The sequence below is a fragment of the Octopus sinensis genome, linkage group LG2 (genome assembly GCF_006345805.1).
Source record: "Octopus sinensis linkage group LG2, ASM634580v1, whole genome shotgun sequence".
In the NCBI taxonomy this organism is placed as follows: domain Eukaryota; kingdom Metazoa; phylum Mollusca; class Cephalopoda; order Octopoda; family Octopodidae; genus Octopus; species Octopus sinensis.
In genome coordinates, this window is record NC_042998.1 from 11446582 (window position 1) to 11469279 (window position 22698).

The window sequence follows — 22698 nt, forward strand, 5'->3', positions numbered from 1 at the left end:
TTTGAAAACATCTAATAATGCTACTAAACCTAAAGACAGAAACTCACATTTTGACGTACGCATCTCATACTTTCGGCGAATAGTTTACACAAAGAAAGTAAATTTGATATAACCAAATTGCTTAAAAAGTCAAAGAATTGCGTTCAATTTGAGATGGCATATGGAAACAAAGGTTTGTTAAAGCTTGAGGTATTTTATCAGAAATTCAAATATCGCGCGAGTTTCTTCGTTGTAGAAATCGAAATCGACGCAGGAACAAAGATTCATACCCGTAATTCCTGACCGCCGCCTGAAAACGATCATGCCATGACATTGCCATTCGCAGGACATGTTTTCAGATAGAGTTTTGAAAAAAAAAAAAGCTATTTTAAATTGTAACATTTACAACCAACCTTCTACGATTGCCAAAGTTCGAACCTTGCCATTAAAAGCAACTGGATGCGCCTGACCTTCAAGCTTAATTCAAAAGAACGCCGCACCTTCACTCCCTGATTTCAACACCTCAGACAAAACATTTAGAATTCCTGACTTTCCATCCACTTCTTGACTGTTTTTCTCTAACCGATCCGTTTGTTGTCCTCACTATACTATGTTTAACCTTTATATTTTTAAATCATTTACGCTCGCCAATTTTTTCAGTTATGTCTTAAATTAGTCCCATCATTAGCATATATCAACTACTACTACTACTACTACTACTACTACTACTACTACTACCACCACCACCACCACCACCACCACTGTTACTACTAGTACTGTTGCTGCTGCTCCCTCTCTTTCTCTACGTCCATCACCCCATCAGCGCTATATATTTGTAGCACATTCTTTTCAGAAATTGCCGTTTAATAAAACTAGACAAGTACATGTATTCGCTCATACGCGCGCGCACACACACAAACAAGCAAACAAACAATTACATACACACGCATACACACACACACACACACTCAAATGAAAGTTGTACCAAATAATGCAAAAGTGAGCATTGCATTTTTATAAACTGATATAGGTCGTTAGAGTAACTTTCCCTCTACACAAAGGTACAACTCAGCATAATCTTCGTCAAACGCGAAGCATTTGTGCCATCGTCGAAGCTAACTTTCCAGTAAATTTTGACGTAACTTAGGTTTGTTTGCATTATTGTTCTCACGTTTTTACAGCCCTTTCACTTCGTCTGCAAAGACAGTTCTTCATTGGATTGAACAAATAGAAGTTGAAGTTGGACAGTGCCAGATACGAGCTGTACAGTGCAACAGAGACGACTGACCAAACCATTTTTCCCGATAGGCCTGATTGTTGTGGGTGTATGCGTGTGTATATATGAGTGTGTGACGGGACGGGGGGGGGCAATATCAACTCGAATTTAAGACACTAAAACTGCACAGTCTCATAACGCACGTCTTATCCTCAAGCGCTTCAATACGCGTTATTAAAACGGCCGAATGGTCAAACGAACTTCTTTGCGTCTGCAAAATTTGCAGTAACTCAAATTTGAGTAAAACTAAAATACAAACACTTAACTCCCACACTGCTTTCGCCTATATCTATTTCTCTCTGTCTCTGTTTTTATCTCTCTCTCTCTCTTTCTCTCTCTCTCTCTCTCTTTCTCTCTGTCTATCTATCTATTCATCTGTCTATCGCTTTCTCTATATCTCTCTCTATGTTTATTTGTCTCTTTTTCTTTAGCTGTATAAAGAAGCGAGAGAGAGAGAAGGAGTTATGAACTTAGTTTAACTCTTTCGATCGACAGTAATTCTCAAATTGTGTGTATGCGTGGGTGTATATATATATGTGTTCGTGGGTATATATTTATGTATATATGTATATAACGCGTGGGAGTGTGGATACTGCTTGTAAATGTGTCATCTCAGCAAAACTGGGTGAATTCCACTTACGTAACATGTACGGTAACGGATATGTATGGAATTAAGGTTCCTGAAACAAAAACGGTTGCCTGCTGTTTCAAACAATGTATTTGTAAAAACGGTTAAGTGCACTCACACTCATAAACCAAATGCTGCATTCGCCCACTGCAGCTAAACAGCATGACTAACATTTATATAATGTGATGTTATTTCGTTCAACATTGTGACTAGTGAACAGAATATACCCCGTCAAATGTTATATAACCTAATTAAACAAATTGATGTCATTAAAATGATGAATTTATATTTTTTCTTTTATTTAGATATCGCTTTATTTTGGCAGCAATTATAATTTTATGTAAATTACCAGCACCATAATGTGATGATTTATCTTTTATCGAACAATACACACACACACACACACACACCACACACACACACACACACATTTTGTTTTGGTGTACTTCAATGAGATTATATAGGTTATTAGACAAAAGCAAGGGATACTCAAAACGTTTAATTGGAATTATATGTTTTTTGATAATATAATTCGTAGAACTGATAGATTACTTAAAGTTTCATGGGTGTACAAGAGAATTTAAAAGAAATTTATATTCTCTTCAATTTGTCTCTTCTCACACTCTCTCCGAATATCTGATGATCGGAACGTATTCTATGTCCATAAAACTTTTAAGTAATGTGGACCTGTTTTTAAATATATCTATGTAGATACATCGCTCTTATATGTGTGTTTATGCATGTGTATATGTACCTATGTTTATGTATGTGTATATTCCGTTTTTATACCTATCAAACTATTCTAGTCAGAGTTATGGACATGCTTTACCATATTTAGTTACTTTCATTTACGTTCTAAGTTGACCTCGTTCAGTAGCTATTGTAACATAGTTACTGGTAGCCAGAATTGTTATATCACCAATTGTTATGACGGTACTTTTTTTTACACTATAACCGTGTAGTAACAATAAAACATACAACGAAGCAGATTAATAACAACGTAACACTCCAACAAATTCTCCACGAACTATACACAAATCAACAAACGATATTCCGACAAACTACCAGAACGACACCCTACGACTTCCTGCGATTAACTATATATTTCTTTATTGCCCACAAGGGGCTAAATATAGAGAGGACAAACGGATTAAGTCGATTACATCGACCCCAGTGCGAAACTGGTACTTTATTTATCGACCTCGACAGGATGAAAGGCAAAGTCGACCTCGGCGGAATTTGAACTCAGAACGTAACAACAGACGAAATACCGCAAAGTATTTCGCTCGGCGTGCTAACGTTTCTGCCAGCTCGCTGCACTCTGCTCTCACTCAGACCGCTACTATTTATAGTCGTTCGGTTGAGTCTACTCTCGCAGGGGTTGGTGCTCTCGCCACAACATCTCCCCTTTTGAGATTTACTTGTTATACTTCTCTCTCTCTCTCTATCACCCTCCATTCCTTCTATCTTTTTACACTCTAATACCTTTCTCTCTCTCTATCACCCCCATCTCCCCATTCCTACTTTCAAATTATCTTGACTGACCACTAACTGGTAAACTTTCCCTTATTATATCTCTCCTTCTTTTACGTTTTTTCTTTATTCCTCTCTTCTTTTCGATTTGACCTTACAAATACATTCTCTACTTTTAGGTCACTTTAAATAAAACCTTGATTCAATAGCACTGTGTACACACTCTATAATTGGAATGACCACTTTTTTGATACTATTGGATTTTACTCACAATATATTGGTATCTTATATGTATACCATTCTGCCTAAATAATGGATCTACAAATGCAATATCCCTGCATATCTCATCTATTTTCATTCCTCCACTTCACTCTCTATTTCGTATCTTATCTAAATTAACTGTTGCTTAACCACCTTCTCACACCGTCTCCGGTGAAGGGATATTACAAATATTCTGGAAACAGTCGTGAGATCTATTTATAAATGTTCTAAAATCTTCACAGCCTTGGTTTTTTTATCTCATTCTGAAAACAAAATTTTCATATATACAAACGCTGATATATGACCTACATTGGACTCTATTCGCATAATCACCGAACCTGGAGCTTAGCTATGGTCTATCCATAGAACTTACTCAGCATTGCCTAACACCTTTGGGTCTTACTGACACCATTGCCTCTCATAACCTCTCTCTCTCTCATTATTATATAAAAGATGGTGAGCAGGCACAATTGTTACCACTCTTGATAAAAAGGTTAGTGGCATTTCGTCCATCTGATTTCAAATTCCACCGAAGTCGACTTCACCTTTCATCTCGTTCGGGGTCGATAAAATAAGTACTAGTTGAGCACTGGAATCCATTTAATCGACTTATCCGCTCCCGCGACTTTTCTGGCTTTGTGCCAAAATCTATATAGATAGCAGCTGAAGTCTGAAATACAACGGGTTTGTCTCACAGAGAACGTTCTTGGTTACTTTTGATTACCCCCTCGTAAATACACCACACACACACATACACATACACACACACACACACACATACATACATACATACATACATACATACATACATACATACATACATACATACATACATACATACATACATACATGCATATATCTTGGACAATCCTTATAAATATTCCATCGATATGAACTATCTAATCGAAAGTTAAATGTCGATGAACATAGCATTTCATAGGCTATGATGTAGAATGATAATTCTTTGACCTGAATTCTGGCGATTCAGATCAGCTCTGCCTGTAATTGTATAATTTATTATGATCTTAACGGAAATATGTGATCTTGCAAAGTATGAGCAAGCATATATGTCTTCGTGTCAGTTGTATTTACTAATATTTATTTCTCTTTGTTTTATTTTATTTTAGTCTCCGGGAAGTTACATTTTTCATCAACTCCTGAAGAGCAGAAAATAGTGTCAATAGGAGAGTCGTTCACACTTACCTGTGATATCATCAGTAAACCTCACGCCAATATGTACTGGAATAAGAACGGTGTGCGAATACCACAGGTAAGATAAAACCTCAAGGTCATTTTCGAATCCTGGGGTTATCAATGTCTTCACTTATTCATCCTTCCCTATATTGTTGTTAAATGAACCCCGAGCGAACACAACTATATTCAAATACATTCCAGCCATAACTGTCATAAGGGTCGTCATAACCAAACCAGTATTGAAATGAATTAATCTCTCTTTCTGTCGCTCTCTATCCCTATCTATCTTTCTTTCTCCCTCCCTCTCTCTCTCTCTCTCTCTCTCTCTCTCTCTCTCTCTCTCTCTCTCTCTCTCTCTCTCTCTCTCTGTAAGTTGTACCTTTAATTTTTAAGGGTTCAACTTTATATTATCACACTGACTAGGTCTAAGAATTTATTAGTACATAAGTCTTTGGAAAAGACTCTCCAATCAACTTCAGTCTTCCTTTATGAAATTTTGACTTTGTATCCATCTAAAGATATAATTATGATTAATTCCACAAAGTAAAGAAGTTGGCAGAAACAGTAGAGAGGTGGTTAAGATACGTTGATGTATTCATTTACGCTACGTCGTTCATGCTGTAAGTTCAAATCCCAACAGAGTCAATTTTACCGGTCATCGATGTAATGTCAATAAAATACAGTACCAGTCATGTTGTGCTTCAATAATAACCTATTGGACTCTTCCCCAAAAATGTGTTATGGCCTTCTTGCGTTAAAATGAACATTACCATTTTTCTGGTTCTAAGATCCTTTGGCTACTGAAATCGACTTTAGTTGTTGGTGGTGGCATGGTTTAACCCCCACGCCAACTCTAATTGACCTGCAATCAATGTTTTCCTTTTTCTAAAATACAAGTCAAGTAGTGGGTGGTGGTTGATTCAATTGATTTAATCGAAATGTAGCTCACACCCGAACATCTTATACTTTGTTCCAATGTTAGAAACATTAATACTTATTACCATTTGTTATTTCACCGGAGCCAACTTTGTCATTTATACTTCTGTAAGTCGATAAAGACAGTACCAGTCATATACTGAGTTCAATAAAATCTATTCTTCCCTAAACCCGTTAAAACTTTTACGTTAGAATTTCTTATTATTATAATGTTAATTTCATTTCAGGGTGCCTCCTCAAACCTTGTCGATGAGCAAAGATATGAAGATAAAGTCAGTGCTCACCGGCGACCTAGGGTACGTCAAAGTTCACAGATGTTGCAACTGTTTATTGACTGTTTCACACCTGAAAAAGCTGGAACATATGAATGCGTAGCTGAAACGGATTCACATCGTATATCACATTCAACTGTAGTCGAAACTGGTGAGTACTGAAACATGAAAAACTTAGCAGACCCTTTTTTCATACTGAAGGAATCTGACTTTATAAAAGTATTTTAAGACGAGATATTGACGGGTCCATAAATCAGAATTATTCATTAGGCATCGAAAGTTTATGTAGACTGCAGAACAGATATATACATGTGTATCTATGTATATGTATATCTATATATTAGTATGCAATATATTAGTAAAATACAAGTGAATTGTCAGAAAGTGTTAGATATTGTAAATCAAAGCCACGTAAATACATCTACAGTTACACAGTTAAATATACTGGATATCAACAAAATCTATATTTGTAGATATATATATATGTATCTAAATTGCCTCAAGGTTTTAGGGGCAAAGTATTAGGTGCTTAATTCAAATACATACATAAATATGTTAGGTTATTCAAACGGGATACATAAAAAACATTACATTAAATATTATATTTTTTTTATCGTCGATCCGCAATGATTAAGCATCAGTGGCTTAAAGGTGGTGCCAGATCACTTACCAAATTTAGATATAGTGTACACCATATATAATACAATATAAAATAATAGTATACAATATATAAATAAGTAATATATACATAAACATGCATAGATTCAGAAACCCTAAGGGGAGTAACTCAAATGAGCTAATAAAATAAATATCCATAATTAACTCAAAGATGATAAAGTGAATGCTGCACACAATACATTCTGAATTTATTGAAAAGAAAATATCATATTTCTTTTCTCTAAATTAGGACATTAACTTTTCATTTTCTTGTAGAATATTTACCCTTGTCACTAAATGTCGCTAACACCTGCCGCTACATTTGTGTTTCTTTCACAATCTCAGAAAAGAATTTCACTAAATTAAGAAATGGATCATCTCATTGCCTCTTTCATATATTTGAATTTTAGTTATGTCTAAAAGCAAACATTTAATTTTTTTATGGGCTACTTTGAGTAGACTATACTTTGATTACGCGGCCAAATAAACAAAATCGTAAGTCCAATGTTGTTTCTTAACTGCTAACGAATATCAGACTGTCATTTCTCTAAGCACGTAAAGTAACTTGAGAAATTTATGAAATGGTATTTTAGAATTATCTCTCCTTCACTTTCAAAGTCATAATTGCCGCTACGTTTTATTTATTTCTGCAATTCGGAAGGTAAATTTTGCGAAAATAAAGAATTATTTTGTACTGCATATGAATAAGACTGGAAAAAAACTTCAATATCAACCGCAGATTCGAACGCTGTGCTTGCCGTGTACAATATAACTATATATATATATATCAGGTCGTCCCATAAGTTCTGTCCGAATTTTGAATACAGAAAACAAGTGATCAAATGTTATATTTAATTGAAATTTAATAATCAATGTACTTTCTCTGATTATCTATGACGTCCTTCCATCTATTTACGAGCATTTTAATCCCATCAATATAAATCTCTTTTGGTTTCAATGCGAAGAACTCTGAATTGTAAGTTTCGATTTCCTCCTGACTTGCGAAAGTTATGTCCCCAAATGATTCTGTAAACTACGAAACAAATGGTGGTCTGAAGGAGGTAGCTCGGTAGAATAAGGTGGATGAGGAATTTTTCCCAACCAAGCTCTTCGATCTTCTGTGATGTGATCTTTGCAGTGTGGGGTCGCGCATTGTCCTGATGAAGCATCACTCCTTTTCGATTTACTAAAGCGGATCTTTTTTCTTCAAAGCTTGGTTCAAACGCTCTAATTGCTAACAGTAGACTTGAGCATTGACTGTTGCATTAGGTGGTGGTAACAATTCAAAGTGAATTTCTCCTTTGCAATCCCACCAGATAGAGAGGAGAACCTTTTTCCCATGAATTTCCCTTCTCGGTTGTGGTTGAGCTTTTTCCTTTTACCAAGCCACTGTTTACGACGTTTAACATTTCGATAGAAGATCCATTTTTCGTCACCAGTCACAAGTCTATCCAAAAAGGGTGAAATGAGTTCGCGAGAATGGAGAGAAGAGCAGATGTCAACTCGGGATTCGCGGTTGCATTCGGACAATTCATGAGGCACCCATTTTCCAAGTTTAGGAACCTTTCCAAGTTGTTGAAGATGACGATGAATAGTTGTATGGTTTGAGCTAAGCTTTATTGCCAATTCTTCAACTGATAATGCAGGATTTTCTTCAAGTAATGTCTCAAGGAGCTTAACATCAAACTCAACTGGACGTCCTGTTCGATCTTCATCTTCAAGGCTGAAATCTCCACTTCTGAATTTTGCAAACCATCTTCTGCAAGTTCTTTCATTCAAGCATTCTTTCCCATAAAGTGAGTGTATGCTTCGAGTCACATCGGCTGCAGTGTTTTCTTTTTTGTACTCATAAGCATTATGTGCCTCAATGCTCTTTCGATACTTCCGTGTTAGAAAGGGTTTTAATCAAAGCAATTTTAATTCTATTATTCTGAAAAAATAATTAGTTACTTTAAATGTACACAAATGCATAAAAATAATTTTTAATTCTATTAGACATTCTAAAATACTATTAAATTTCATTCAATTTTTAAAAAGGTAAAATCGAACAGAACTTATGAGATGCCCTGATATATATATATATATATATATAAATATACATATACACTAATGCACACACATAGATAGATAGGAAGATAGATAGATAGATAGATAGATAGATAGATAGATAGATAGATAGATAGATAGATAGATAGATAGATAGATAGATAGATAGATAGATGTACACACGGATATTGCTATGCATAATTCGTCATTTCTTTGAATTAAATTTACCTAATGTTTTCATTTCAAAAAATAATGCAGAATATTAACAATTAATTCATGTAACTCCTTCATTGAGTTATATAACCTGTTTGTCCTTTTCACAGGAATGAATCATATAAAGAGAAGTGATCATTTTTAAAACGATTCATGAAATTATTCGTGTATTTATGAGGCTGTCTTTTTATTGGGAAGTGTAATGCTTAAAATAGATGTAGTTATCTGAAGGAAAAACAATTACACTTTATTGAAAAGGGATGGATGAATCAGTACATTTTCAAATATTTTAACCTCCATTTTTAATCGTTATGTTATTGTTTGTATGTTCATTTAAACTCAAAACTATATGCCCACTTTTCCTAAAAGTACAACAAAGCTAGTGAGATGTATATAATAAAGTAAATTATGATTGATTAAACATCAATATACTTTAATTCTTTTAGCTTTCAGTTTTATACATCAGTACATTTATTGTAAATTTCTGCTACTGTAATTTAAGAAGGGAACCCAAATTATTCAAAATATTATTAATCTATGATATATGACTGTTTAGAAAACAAGGTTCAGTTCTATTAACGCCTATTGCAATCACCGTTCGTTTATTACGTTTTTATATAAGTTTATTTCTTATATCTCAGCATTTCACTTTATATCATCTCATCGGACGTGTTCTGATTTTTTTTATTCAGCTTATTTTAAATCAATATATAGATCATTTAGGCATCACTAAAACTCATTTCTAATGTTAACTAAATTATTTCCTTATTATTGTTGCCGTTATTTCTGCTTCAACAGAAGTTTAGCGTTGGAATTTGAGTTGACGCCATTCTGGCACTTTCTTTTGATCGAGTATATATAAAGTCGTCGTATTCTGGAAGATAAGTGGGCACTGTGTGGAGTTCCAAGACAATATCGATGTATGTAGGTTATTTCTGGTTATTTCGAATATTTTATTCGTCTGCAATATGCATTCATAATAGATATAAAACCTGAGCTCAGTTATGCCAGTTTACTCCTTGTTTTTTCGTAGTAGGCATTTAAAAAAATGTTTATACTCTGAATTGCTGCCTGTTACTGGTTGCCTCGAATTTCATCGTCATTCACCAAATAGTAATGGTTTTACTGTCGTTTCCTAGTTTTCCTTTGTTGAAGAATTTTCTTACTTTTCATTGAATTTTATGGATAAAGTTGACTACATTTTACACATGCCTTCTGAATTTGATAATTGGTTATATGAGTGACTTCTTTTATAGCACTGAACTAGTTATAGTGAAGCCAAAAGGTATGAGTGTGGTTGCAATTTTAGTGTTTCTTCTCTCATGTCGTAGACATTTTGAGGTAGCTTTTAGCCATCTAAAGATCTAAAATTTGTACAACTTGTATTTTCTGTGCCTGACGTTGCGAGTCCTTCCTTGGTCTAATCGCGAATTGGTCAATCAGTTATTTCGTAGGCTGCTATAATTGTGAATTTGTTCACAATTATAGTTCCTATGTGCTGCTTCAATCCACTGTAATACTAATTAGTGATTTTGTCGGTGTACTGGAGACATAAAATGTATAGAGTGAGACATAGTAGTTAATGTAAATTAACTACTCTCGGAACCTGATTTCTGCTTACCCATCCTTCAAATATACTACTAGCCTTCTTGCGAAACCCTTTTAATATAATGCAATGGATGGCCATATCAAAGGTTTTTACTAAGTAAAGCGCCACACTATTTACTTCGAAATAAGCCTCAGCTAGTTTCTGCGATAGTCCCCTTAGGACTATATAATTTTTAAAGCCATTAAACACTATGATTTCTGAGTGGTAACTGTTGTAGAGGAAATGGTACGCCCGTACCATGGAACAAGTGGTATGACTCAGTCGCTATAAAGTGAAACGACGTCAACCAGTACAGAGAGTCGTGGGTCGGTAGTAGTAGTCATTGTACGAGTTCTCAGTTGGAGTCAGTGTCAGTTACGTGATATATACGAGTTCTATTTACCGTCAAGGTAGACGTTACAAAGTCGTTATCTTGCGAAGCTATCAGCGATAGCATGATAAACGAGACAAAGACAATAAGATGCGGAATACCGCCACAACATAATAGTGATGACAAGAATATTACAGTGCCGACAACAACATACAAGTGAACCCAAACAATATACAAGTAGACCCAAACGGAACATGCCGTTTGCGGCGATAGACCAGGTCAACAAAGAGTTGGAAATACTGGAAAGTCTACCTATAATTAAGAAAATTGACCTCTCAGGCTGGGCAGCACCGATGGTTTATGTGAAAAAAAACCCCAAAAAAGTGCCAAGAAGGACATATCAATTTTTTTTTCAGATTTGGTGATAAACTGTACATGAGGTCGTATAAAAACGGAAAACAATACTGGAAAGAAGGCGCAATTACAAAGTACATAGAGAAAATGATGTATGAGATAAAAGCAAAAAAGGTATTGAAAACAGACGCAGAAACCAATTAAAGAAGAGATTCATAGAAAATGAACCAAACAGATTGGAAGTAACTATAGAATGGGTGTATGACACATTCCAGGTACCAACACCGTTACGGGTGGTTGAACCCATGTGCACAAGTGGAAGAAAAAGGAAGAACACAGAGTTCCTAGAAATAGACACCAAAAAGAAAAAATATTAAGTAGTACAAATAAAAAAAAACTAAAAAAGGGATCTGGGGTGGATAAAGTAAAATAAAATTACTTGCTTCCCAAAAAGAAAAAAAAACTAAAAGGGCAGATGTTGTAGCGGAAATGTTACACCCTTCCCACGGGACAAGTGGAATGATCAGCCACTATAAAGTGAGACGACGTCAGTGGATCGAGTAGTGGAGTCATTGTACGAGTTCTCAGTTGGAGTCAGTGTCAGTTACGTGATATATACGAGTTCGAGTTACCGTCAAGTTAGATGTTACAAAGTCATTGTCTTACGGAGCTATCAGCGATAGCACGATAGACGAGACAGAGATAATAAGACGTGGATTACCACCACAACATACTAGTGGTGACAAGAATATTACAGTGTCGACAGCAACATACAAGTGGACGAGGGTCCCACATTATAACAGTAACAAAAAATGTTCTTCAGTTTAAAGTTGAATAATAGCACCGTTTTTCCTTTTTTGTTTTGTAATTCTGTTCTCTACATAGTCGTGAAAAAAATTTCAACGAAAACTCTGGAGCAATAAAGAAAGTCATTATAGAGGATATCTGAAAACCACTTATTTTGCTAAAAGAGGAAATGATAGTTAACATTTGTATTATTATTGTGACCAAACAGTCTTATTATTGAAGAATAGTATACTCTGAATTACAGAGTTCAATGTGTACTTTTTGTAAGATTACGGTGTATTGATTTGACCGTAATGTTTACAAGCTAAAGTTTGCTCATTGCTTCGTAGTAGATTAAGTTCTTGTCAGAAGCAGCTATCTCTCTTTCTCGAGATTTTTATTATTTTGGTAAATATACCAAATATATTTCTCGAAGTCATTGTACTAAGAGGTGGAACAGCGTTCTTAGACATACCAGACCGGAGAAGGAAAAAAGATTTATAGGTGTTTGAACTTTTGTGGATTTATGATTGAAAAGGAAAGACAAACATGGAGGGTGTTCCACAGAATGAAGTTACAGAGAATATAGTTTGGGTAAAATCAGGATAGAAAATATTGCACAAGCAATTCTTGTTCTGATCGAGCAAACCTATGATGACCCAGTCTTTTTTCTAGCAATGACTATCTAAGAATGCCTTATTTCCTATTTTTAAGGCGATAGGGTGTGATTTGAGAAAAATCTTGGCTGTCATTTCTGGCATGCCGAACAACGACATAGAGGTTCCTTTGTTGAGTGAAGAAGCAGGTAGCTAAAATAGTAATTGAAAATGTCTTTATGTTGAGATCTCATAAGAGATAAAGTGTTATAATTAACAAAGATTTATAGAAAAAAAAAAAGAAAAGAAAACTCGTTGAACTCATTGTTCTTCACCGAGAATGACTAAAGATTTGAAATTGTTGAAAGCGTCATTAAAACTACGTACTTAATGCTAACACCTGCCAACAACAATTTCCTGTTGGTGTTAATTTTTCTGCTTGGGCCGCTTTCTAGGTCATGTTACTCGCCTGGTGACCGGGTCTCTTATTATCTGGGTCACTTTCTATTCAGGTTATTCCCCAAGACCTTTCAGGTTCATTTATGATCTGGGTCACTCAGGACTTAGGCTAGTTACGATCTACTTTCTAGATGCCTTATATAAAACAGTACAAGATTGAATCTTTCAGATTCAGAGATTCTTAAAGTTAATTTTCCCGCAGTCCCATGAAATTAATAACATAGTTTGCTTGAGGAATAAACAACATTGGCAATATTTCTTATTCCTGAGAAATCTTTTTATTTCCCAAGATTTATTTCCATCCATCCATCCATATGTCTGCTCATGCATCCACTCAGCTACCCAGCTTTATTCCTTTTATTATCATTATTATTATTATTATTATTATTATTATTATAATTATTATTATTGTTATTGGCCTTGTACCAAAATTATTACTAAATTATTACTATTTATCGCTTATTTCTTTTCTTTTGCGCCTATTTTTATTGTTATTATCGTTGTTTTTCATTTTGCCTTATGCATCATCAGCGGTGATCTTTACGAGAAGTACAATTTTATTTTTTCAGCTTGTCCTGTCACTGGTCAGAATTCGTATGGTGCAGATTTTCTTTTTCGAATTCTCAACTACATGCTATGTTCCGGTGAGATTCATATCCCCAAGAATGCTATCCCGACTTCTCTATTGTGTCTAAACTATTTCTCAGCTAGATCTTCCTCTTCTTTCTGTAGTCCACGTCTTCGCTGTATCCATCTTCCTTCCGCGCATCTTAAACCCTCAAACTAAGAATGCACTTGTAATTTGTACAGCTTTATAAACTGTTTGTGTGTCAGATTTTAGACTTGCCTTGCAGTTAACATCTTTCTCCTTTCTTTTCTTCCTCCCAAATCATCAGCATCAGCATCATCATCATCATCATCGAATCCACTTCAATTATCATTATTTCTATTATCTTCACCACCTTCATCACGTTTCTACCCGAGTAAAAAAACCTCAATGTTAGTTTGTAGTCTTCCTCTGCTTAACACAGCATTTGTTAAATGACTCAGTTTAATGGTTCTTGCTAAGCTTCTATTGGCTGAATATGAGCTCTTGTGATTTGGTGAATATACAATTATCTAGGCCGATTCAGCTAACCACTCTTACTTTGTTATAATTTGTAAAATAAAGCTAAAAAAAGGACAAGTATAATCAGATAAAATAGATAAATAAATAAACAAGTAATTAACAAAATTAGCATGTGTTAATTAGAAAAGGGTACAGTCGGATCTCGTAAAATATCTGTACTCGTTTGCTTCTTGAGAATTGTTGTAAATTCATCCCATACAAAATTACGCAATAGAAAATTAAATAGCACATTAAACAACAAAAATCTAGAAAAAAATGTTACTAAGTATTTAGCGGTGACGGTTTTAAATCTAAATAAGCAAGTTTAAGCCAACCATTGACAAAACCTATTTAATGAGTTTAAGCTAACTATTTACTGAATTCTATTTAAATATTTCTTTTTTTATATATTTTTTTCTCTTTCGCCTTTTCTTTGCAGGAAGATTTCCAGCAAAGGAACAATGTAATTCTAACGGTGAGTATACTACGATAAATCAAGATTAATTCACGACTTTATCTCATTAAAAGACATCTCTTATTGTTTAGGTTTATGTCGGCTTTTACAACCACTGTTCTTCACGGCAACGTTTTAGTGTTCTATATTACCTAAAGGATTATTACACACTAAAGATATAAATAAAGCCAGGTGCACGTGGAACGAGTGAGTAGGTACAAATATGTGTCCTATAAATATACTCACTTATACATGTCAGACATACCATTTTCTTTTAAATCAATGCTAATAAATTTGTGAGTGTATGACCTAAAAATAGAATTGGTGTCAATTTTTTAAGTCTGATATATATTAGCGAATTTGTTATTAAAAATCAAATTAAACTGATTAATTTTAGTGCACAAAAAATAAGAGAGTATTTAAGATTAAGTGTCTGCTGAAAAAGAAGCATCAAATTTCACTTAACTCACACCCTAGAAACTTGTAAGAGGAAGGAAATATGAATATCTACGTTGTCATAGCCCTGAATATATCATATATTAAAAACAGAATGATCACATCTTGAACGTTTTTCATCACAGCTCTACTTTGAGCTGATTTGGAGCCAGACTGTAACCACATCTTGACTCATGAAGCTGAAAACGAAACTTCTGAAGTTTAAGTATTTAAAGACAGAAGCAGTATTAAATGCTAACATAGTTAATAGATTAATTTTTGTTTGGTGTCGATTACTTGTTCAGTCGTTAGAATATCGAACGAAATGCCGGAGTTCAAATGTTGTGTTCAAATCCCACGTCGGCTATCTTACCTTTTTCTCCTCCTACTCTCTTTCTAATTAATGATTTTTGAAAGATTTAGCTTCTATTTCAAGTATTTCGATACCGCGTAGATTTTTTTCTCAATGGCTCACTTATTGAAGTTAAAATCAAAGCTAGGGCAAACAATTTGATATATTGATTTCAAATTTTGACACAAAGCCAGCAATTTCGAGGGCGGGTTAAGTCGATTACATTGACCACAGTCCTCAACTGATACTTGGTTTATCAACCCGAAAATGATGTAAGGTTAAGTAATCCTCGGCAGAATTTGACTCAGAATGTTGCGATGTACGAAATGCTGCTAAGCATTTTATCTGGCATGCTAACAATTCTGCTAGCTCGCTGCCTGACGATTTGATATTATATTAGTTTCAAATTTTGGTTCAAGGCCAGAAATTTCGGGCGAGCGGTTAAGTTCAAGGTGTTCAACCCGAAAGGATGAAAGGAAAAGTCGGCCTCGGCGGAACTTGAACTCAGAGCATAAAGACGGACGAAATTCTGTTAAGCATTTTACCCAGTAACGATTCTGTCTGTTCGTCACCTTGATTTGAAATAATATTACATAAATCAAATGGCGGTGCCCCAGCATGGCCACAGCTCAAGAGCTGAAACTGGAAAACATAAACATAAACATAAATATTTAAGGCCGTGAACTGGTAGAATTGTTAGCACGCCAGGCAAAATGCTTGGTGGTATTTCATCTGTCTTTATGTTCTACGTTTAAATTCCGCTCAGTCCACTTAGCCTTCCACTCTTTCGGGGTCGATAAAATCAGCCCTTGCTGATCACTATAATCGACTAGTACCCTCCCACAAACTTTTAGTCCTTGTGGCTAAGGTAGAAAGAGTTATATTACATAATGATTTCTTCTTTAAAATCCTTGTCAGCATGAAACTTAATTTTAGAAACAGAAAGGACAAAAAAAAAATGTCTTAGCGTTACTATTTCTCTTTGTGTATATGTAAGAAAGTGTCCTCTCCTTTATCTATGAGTTTAATAATTTCCATTTTTAAAATGTTTGGATGACATTTTCAAATCATTTGATTCTATCAAATTAAGCGGAATTTCAATTGCTAGAATATATCTTAAGATTTTCGAAAAAGTTATGCTTAGAATTGTTAGCAAAACTATGTTGTAGAGCTTCACACAATAAATTCATTCTGTGTGCATGTGTACATGTGAGTGAGTGAGAGTGGGTGTATGTGCGCGTGTGCGTGTAGATATATATGTATAAATAAATAAATATACATATATATATATATATATATATATATATATATATATATATAATATATATATATATATATATATAGTTTTCTTCTTTTAAAGTGCACGTTTTTTTATTTCATTTCTTCCATAAAGGAATGGGAGCTCGTATTTATTCCTATACCACTTATCGCATTGAGAAGTCTGGCACAGCTGTCCAGTTAAGTTGCCGAGCTCAAGGTACTCCAACACCAACAATTAGCTGGTACAAGGACAAGAAAAAGATTCTACCAAGCACGCCTGGTTACAAGGTAAAAAAAAATTCAAATAATTTTTACAAAATTTATTTATTCTTTTACTTTTTCAGTCATTTGAGTGCGGCCATGCTGGAGTACCGCCTTTAGTCGAGTAAATCGACCATAGGACTTTTATTTGTAAGCCTAGCCTAGTACTTATTCTATCGGACACTTTTGCTGAACCGCTAAGTTACGGGGACGTAAACGCACCTGCATCGGTTGTCAACCGATGTTCGGAAGATAAACACCGACACACAAGCACACATACATATACATACGTGTATGTATATATACATATACGATGTGCTTCTTTCAGTTTCCGTCTACCAAATCCACTCACAAGACTTTGGTCGGTCCTAGGATATAGTAGAAGACACTTGTCCAAGGTGCCACGCAGTGGGACTGAACCCGGAATCATGTGGTTGGTAAGCAAGCTACTTAGCACACAACCACTCCTAATATTTCAAAATATTTTTTAGGTTAACTGTTAATGAATTCTGTTAAGATGCTTAAAGACATAGATGGTACAACTGCATCGATTAACCATTCAGTTCGCAATCAACATAATTTTTGCTTTTATTTTTACTACTGCAAACACCGCCAGAAATCGGTGTAATACATTCTCCAATCAATAAATATAAATGCTGGGGCTAGGTTAAAAAGAAATATGAAATTAGGACTTGCTCTTGCCGAGTTTCAAACTGAAGGGTGTTTCTTTGAGACCAATTGAAGTTGGGTCTCAGAGTTAGTTCACTTAGACCTACCACAATAACCTGATGAAAAGTTAGTGTTTGCTTAGCTGATGAAGGTTTTATGCAAAAATGAACAGTTTACCCTTCGGTTTATATTATCTAAATGGTGTTTAAATAACAAAACAAAGTTAATTATCAAAATAATTATTGTATTGCATTGTACCCCGGACAAATGTCTTCTACTATGCCTTCAGGTGAGGAATGACTTCTCAGTCAAATTTGGGGAACGGAAACTGAGTGGAGGCTTGTTGTATACATATATACACACACATTCATATATTACTTATATGTATCTATGTATGTGTGTATATGTATTTGTGTATATGTTTGTGTGTGTGTGTACATGTGTATATACGTATGTGTATATACATACATACGCACACACACTCACACACACATATATATGTGTGCGTGTGTGTGTGTGTCTTCTCTATTCTCGGCCAAACCGCTGGATCAATCTGTACCATATTTGGCATGAACGTTTTTCATTACTCGGCGAATGTTTTAGTTGGGGGTCAAAATTTGGCCCTTGCCCACATAGGGGATGTGGCTTCTCCCCCTATACGTCCCTTCCGATTTTTTTCAACGAATTCCTATGCTTTCCATGACGGAGATTCCGAATACGCGCAAAACCATGTTTTCCAAAATTTTTAATTCCTCCTCCACGCAAATTAAAAATTTTTAACTTTTTTCAATTTTTATTTAATCTACTTGGGAAAATACAGAGATTTAGAATATAGAAAAAATTTTAATTTCAAATTTTCTATGAAGAACTCCAAAATTAATACATACACTCCTCGCCACCTCATCCTGTTGTCTAAAACTGAAAATGAACTGCTTAAAATAACAGCTAAATGTCTAGAAAATTTCTTTGTTTGTGTACGTGCGCAACAATTTCTACAGCTTATGTGAATGAACAGAGAAAGTAAACAGAAATATGTTTTACACGCCGGTTTTGTTTTCTCGTTTTAAAGGTAAACGATTCTGATAGAAGCAAACACGTTATTGAATAATTCTCCGTCATACGTCTACAACCCCACCTCTTTTTTTAAGTAAAGATAGGCGCTTTTCAATTGTGATAATGAAACAAGGGGTTTAGTTCTTACCGCCAAAATTAATTTCACTTGCCAAAGGGAGGGTGACAGTTTATGGTTTCGCCTCGCCACGAGCATACGACTTGCTGCATGATTCTTGCAACAAAATCATTATAAATTGCTATTACCTTTATAGCAGAATCGAAATTATATTTCGTTATGCCCATGCTGTTCCTTTGGGACATAAACGCCGTAAAGAGATAGAGCAAAATCTTGGTCATTAATCAAAACAAAAACGTGTGCCCATTCAGCGAAATGGATATTTTCCCCCTCCCACTTATCTTTTCAAAATATATTGATATGGAAACTTGATTGTGCATGTTTTCTCCAAGAACATAATGTGTGAAGTGAAATTGCATCGAAGAGACATCGTAATTTTAAATCCTACAACATACGCGAATTTTTTCTAATAATGGTATTATTTTTTTAACTAAACGGGGAATATAAATGTTTTAAACGGTAGCGCATTAAACAAATGATTTAAATGAAGTGAAATAATTACTTCTCATAAACTATAGAGTATTCAAAATGTTTGATATGACCAACTCATTAGAGCAGCAGAACAAATAGATTAAAATGCTTAATTTCCTTTTGTCTTGGCTCGAGTTGAAATCTCGTTGCAATAAGATATAGAGGCTAAATTTGGGCGTGATAATAAATTCTTTTCTACTCTAGGCACAAGGCCCGAAATTTTTGGAAAGGGGGCCAGTCGATTAGATCGACCCCAATTCGCAACTGCGACTTAATTTATCGATCCCGAAAGGATGAAAGGCAAAGTCGACCTCGGTGGAATTTGAACTCAACGTAAAGACAGACGAAATACCGCTAAGTATTTCGCCCAGCGTGCTAAACGTTTCTGCCAGCTCGCCGCCTTACGTAATAATAAATTGGTATTTTGTCTTATTTTACAGTTGCTAGCAAATGGTGATCTGGTTCTTGAAAGCTGGCATTTGAATGAACACTTCTTCTTATTTAACTGTAAAGCTGAAAATGATTTTGGTAATGATTCTATTTCATCAAGCGTATATTTGGTAAGTAACAACTTATTTTATTTCTTCATTTATTATTATTTGTTTTAGATTATTTTGAGTTTTAACCAGATAAAAACCTCAAAAAACAAAAATAAATCTATGGATATTGCCTTTCAATAGAATTCAGTGCTCTCAATTTGTTCTTATAGCCAGATCTTAATGAGTCTGAAGACCTGATAACCTTAACCTCATAGTCTGCCAACATAAGGTACAGCAATTCTTATCTCATCGCTACCACTATAGTACTACAGACGAAGCTAGTGTTCTCTTGTTAAAATCCTGGTATGTGCAATGTGAGAGGGTAGGTGGATACAACGAATAGTATAATTATCATGGATTGAAGACACTGAAATTAAGCCAAAATAAACGGCACATTCACACTTTATTTGGATATTAAACGAGCAATTTATCAGTTTGTATCTCAATCTCTCAGCTACTGTGCTTATATCAGATTAATCAGATGTTTATACATATCACGTATTTAAAATTCTAAACCATATAATTTTATTTCAACAAATTTGTTCGGATTAACAAAGATTAGGATATTAGCAGCCAAGTTTTCACTCGTAAGGAGTTATAATTGATAGTTTTCAGTAACATATCTGGTGAATACGTAGTCGTACAAGGTCATTTTAGGCCAGCTTTTTACCATATGAGGTCAAGCAAACTAAACGTGTATGTTAAAATTTCACCTGTATAAAAATAAGTACCAGTTATATATTGTGGCGAACATTGATTATAATCCCTAAACTTATAGAGAATTTGTTTTATATCTATGAAAGAAATCTAAAAGAAGCTTGCTACCCAACCACATGGTTCTGGATTCAGTCCCACTGCGTGGCACCTTGGGCAAGTGTCTTCTACTATAGCCTCAGGCCGACCAAAGTCGTCTGAGTGGATTTGGTAGATGGAAACTGAAAGAAGCACGCTGTATATATGAGTAAGTGTGTGTGTATGTGTATGTGCACGTGCGTGTGTGTGCGCGCGCGTATGTCTTTGTGTCTGTGTTTGTCCACCACCACCGCTTGACAACAGATGTTGGTATGTTTAGTTCGCCGTAACTTAGCACTTCGGAGAAAGGGATCAATAGAATAAGTGCCAGGCTTTCAAAAGAAAGAAATACTGGGGTCGATTCCTTCGACTAAATATTCTTCAAGGTGGTGCCCCATGACGGATGCAGTATAATGACCGAAATAAGTAAAAGTAAAAAATAAAAGATATTCGTGACTGAAAGTTTGTATTGCTGAATTAACTTTTAATCTGTTAGCAGTCATCTAAGGACTTAAATACTATTCACACTGAATCAACAGCAAAACGCAGTTAACCCTAGTTGAGATAGAATGAGAATCATTGTTTTAACTCATTGACAATTCGCCTTTATATTGTCATTGTTGTTGTTGTTGTATAGGATCAGGTGTGATTTTATCAAACAGGCTTACTTTAGCTGATCGAGCCATAAAGTGAGTTTTGAATAAGATTTGTCTACTAATTCCAGAAGATCGTGCGAACGTGTGCACAAGGATGTGTGTAAGAATGTGTATGTGTATGTACATGCATGTAGGTAAAAGGAAAACAAAATGAAAGAGTAAGTTGAAAGGTAACAATATTTTGTCTGAGGATCAGGGAATAGAAACGTCGAAGGTTAAGCATTGGCTGCAATAAATCTGTGTGTTTGTGTGTGTGTGTGGTGTGTGTGTGTGTGGTGTGTGTGTGTGTGATCACCACACTTGCTAATAATATAACACGCTAATAATAATTAAGCCCGAATAAACTATAAATGTATGAGGTGTACCGATATAGCATCCACAAGTTGCTTCTTATCTTTTCAATCCGTCCTACTCGCATTTTTAATTGCTAGTAGTCCCAGTATCAGAGATCTCTCTCGTTTACCTATTCTTGCAACTAGAGTCTCCCTAACCAAGTTCGACTTTTACACCTGATAAAGTAATTCATTAGGATTCAGTCACAGGGAATCAGTAACCAGATACTGTCAAGTAGAAAATCAGTGAAATGGTCGTAGATGTACGGCGAATAATGTCTAGTCCAATTTAATATTTTACAAATTTTTATTTCATTTCATTTTATTATATATATATATTTTTGCTTCTTTTTTTTTCAGGTTTCAAATAAAAAATAATTTAACATACCATTTTCGGGAAGGGGAAACTTATGGAAATAGCACCCACTGTAACCCAACACTATGCCAAAAATAAAATTTAAAAAATGAAAGCAGAGAGAGAGAAAAGAAGAGAGAAAAGAAAGTAATATATAATGACAGGGAGAAAGAAGTAAACAAGGAAAGGAGGAAGAAAGAATGACAGACAGACTCGAAGAAAAGGAACATTTAAAACAAAATATTTATGATAGCTGATAAATTACGAATCATACGAATAGACACCTTAAAACTATCTGGCTAGTGAAAACTGACATGAAAAACTATATGATGAACTAATAATAAAAGAAGTAAAAAAAAAAAGAAAACACAAAGTGCTCTCCCTTGGAATGCTTCTTTTTATTATAATTTTTCTTTTTTTCATTTTTTTTTTGACGAGTAGTTTTCAATTCCAGTTAAAAAAATACATATAAACATACAAAAATAAATGATAAACAATAACTAAACAAAACACATCCTAGTCACAAATTGTTCATTTAATCGTTATTTATAAAACATAAACAACTATACACATAGATTACGACACAATAATTAATTAGAAAAGTAAATGTGAAAAGTTTTAATTAAAGCACACTTACATCCGCAGACACACACACACGCGCAAGTACACGCGCGCGCGCCACACATATCTTCATGTACATAAACACATGCACACACAGAATATAAAGAGTAAAAAAATTAATTCTATCCTTTTTTTTTTTAAATTTACAACAATCT

At 34.7% G+C, this 22698-nt stretch overlaps 1 protein-coding gene across 2 annotated transcripts in view; it reads left to right on the plus strand.

Annotated features, from left to right (window-relative positions):
• Nucleotides 1–22385, plus strand: part of LOC115230213 (zwei Ig domain protein zig-2-like) — an 83518-nt gene extending 61133 nt beyond the window's left edge. Inside the window, exons 4-10 of one of the 2 annotated variants that reach the window (XM_029800430.2) lie at nt 4745–4887; nt 5975–6170; nt 13619–13693; nt 14597–14632; nt 16792–16946; nt 19689–19808; nt 21928–22385. In XM_029800430.2, the coding sequence (XP_029656290.1) occupies nt 4745–4887; nt 5975–6170; nt 13619–13693; nt 14597–14632; nt 16792–16946; nt 19689–19808; nt 21928–21945 (743 nt within the window). In that variant the 3' untranslated portion in view covers nt 21946–22385. The remainder of the gene's footprint in view (nt 1–4744; nt 4888–5974; nt 6171–13618; nt 13694–14596; nt 14633–16791; nt 16947–19688; nt 19809–21927) is intronic. The other variant, XM_029800438.2, reaches the window with a different exon arrangement.
• The last annotated feature ends 313 nt before the right edge of the window (nt 22386–22698 follow it).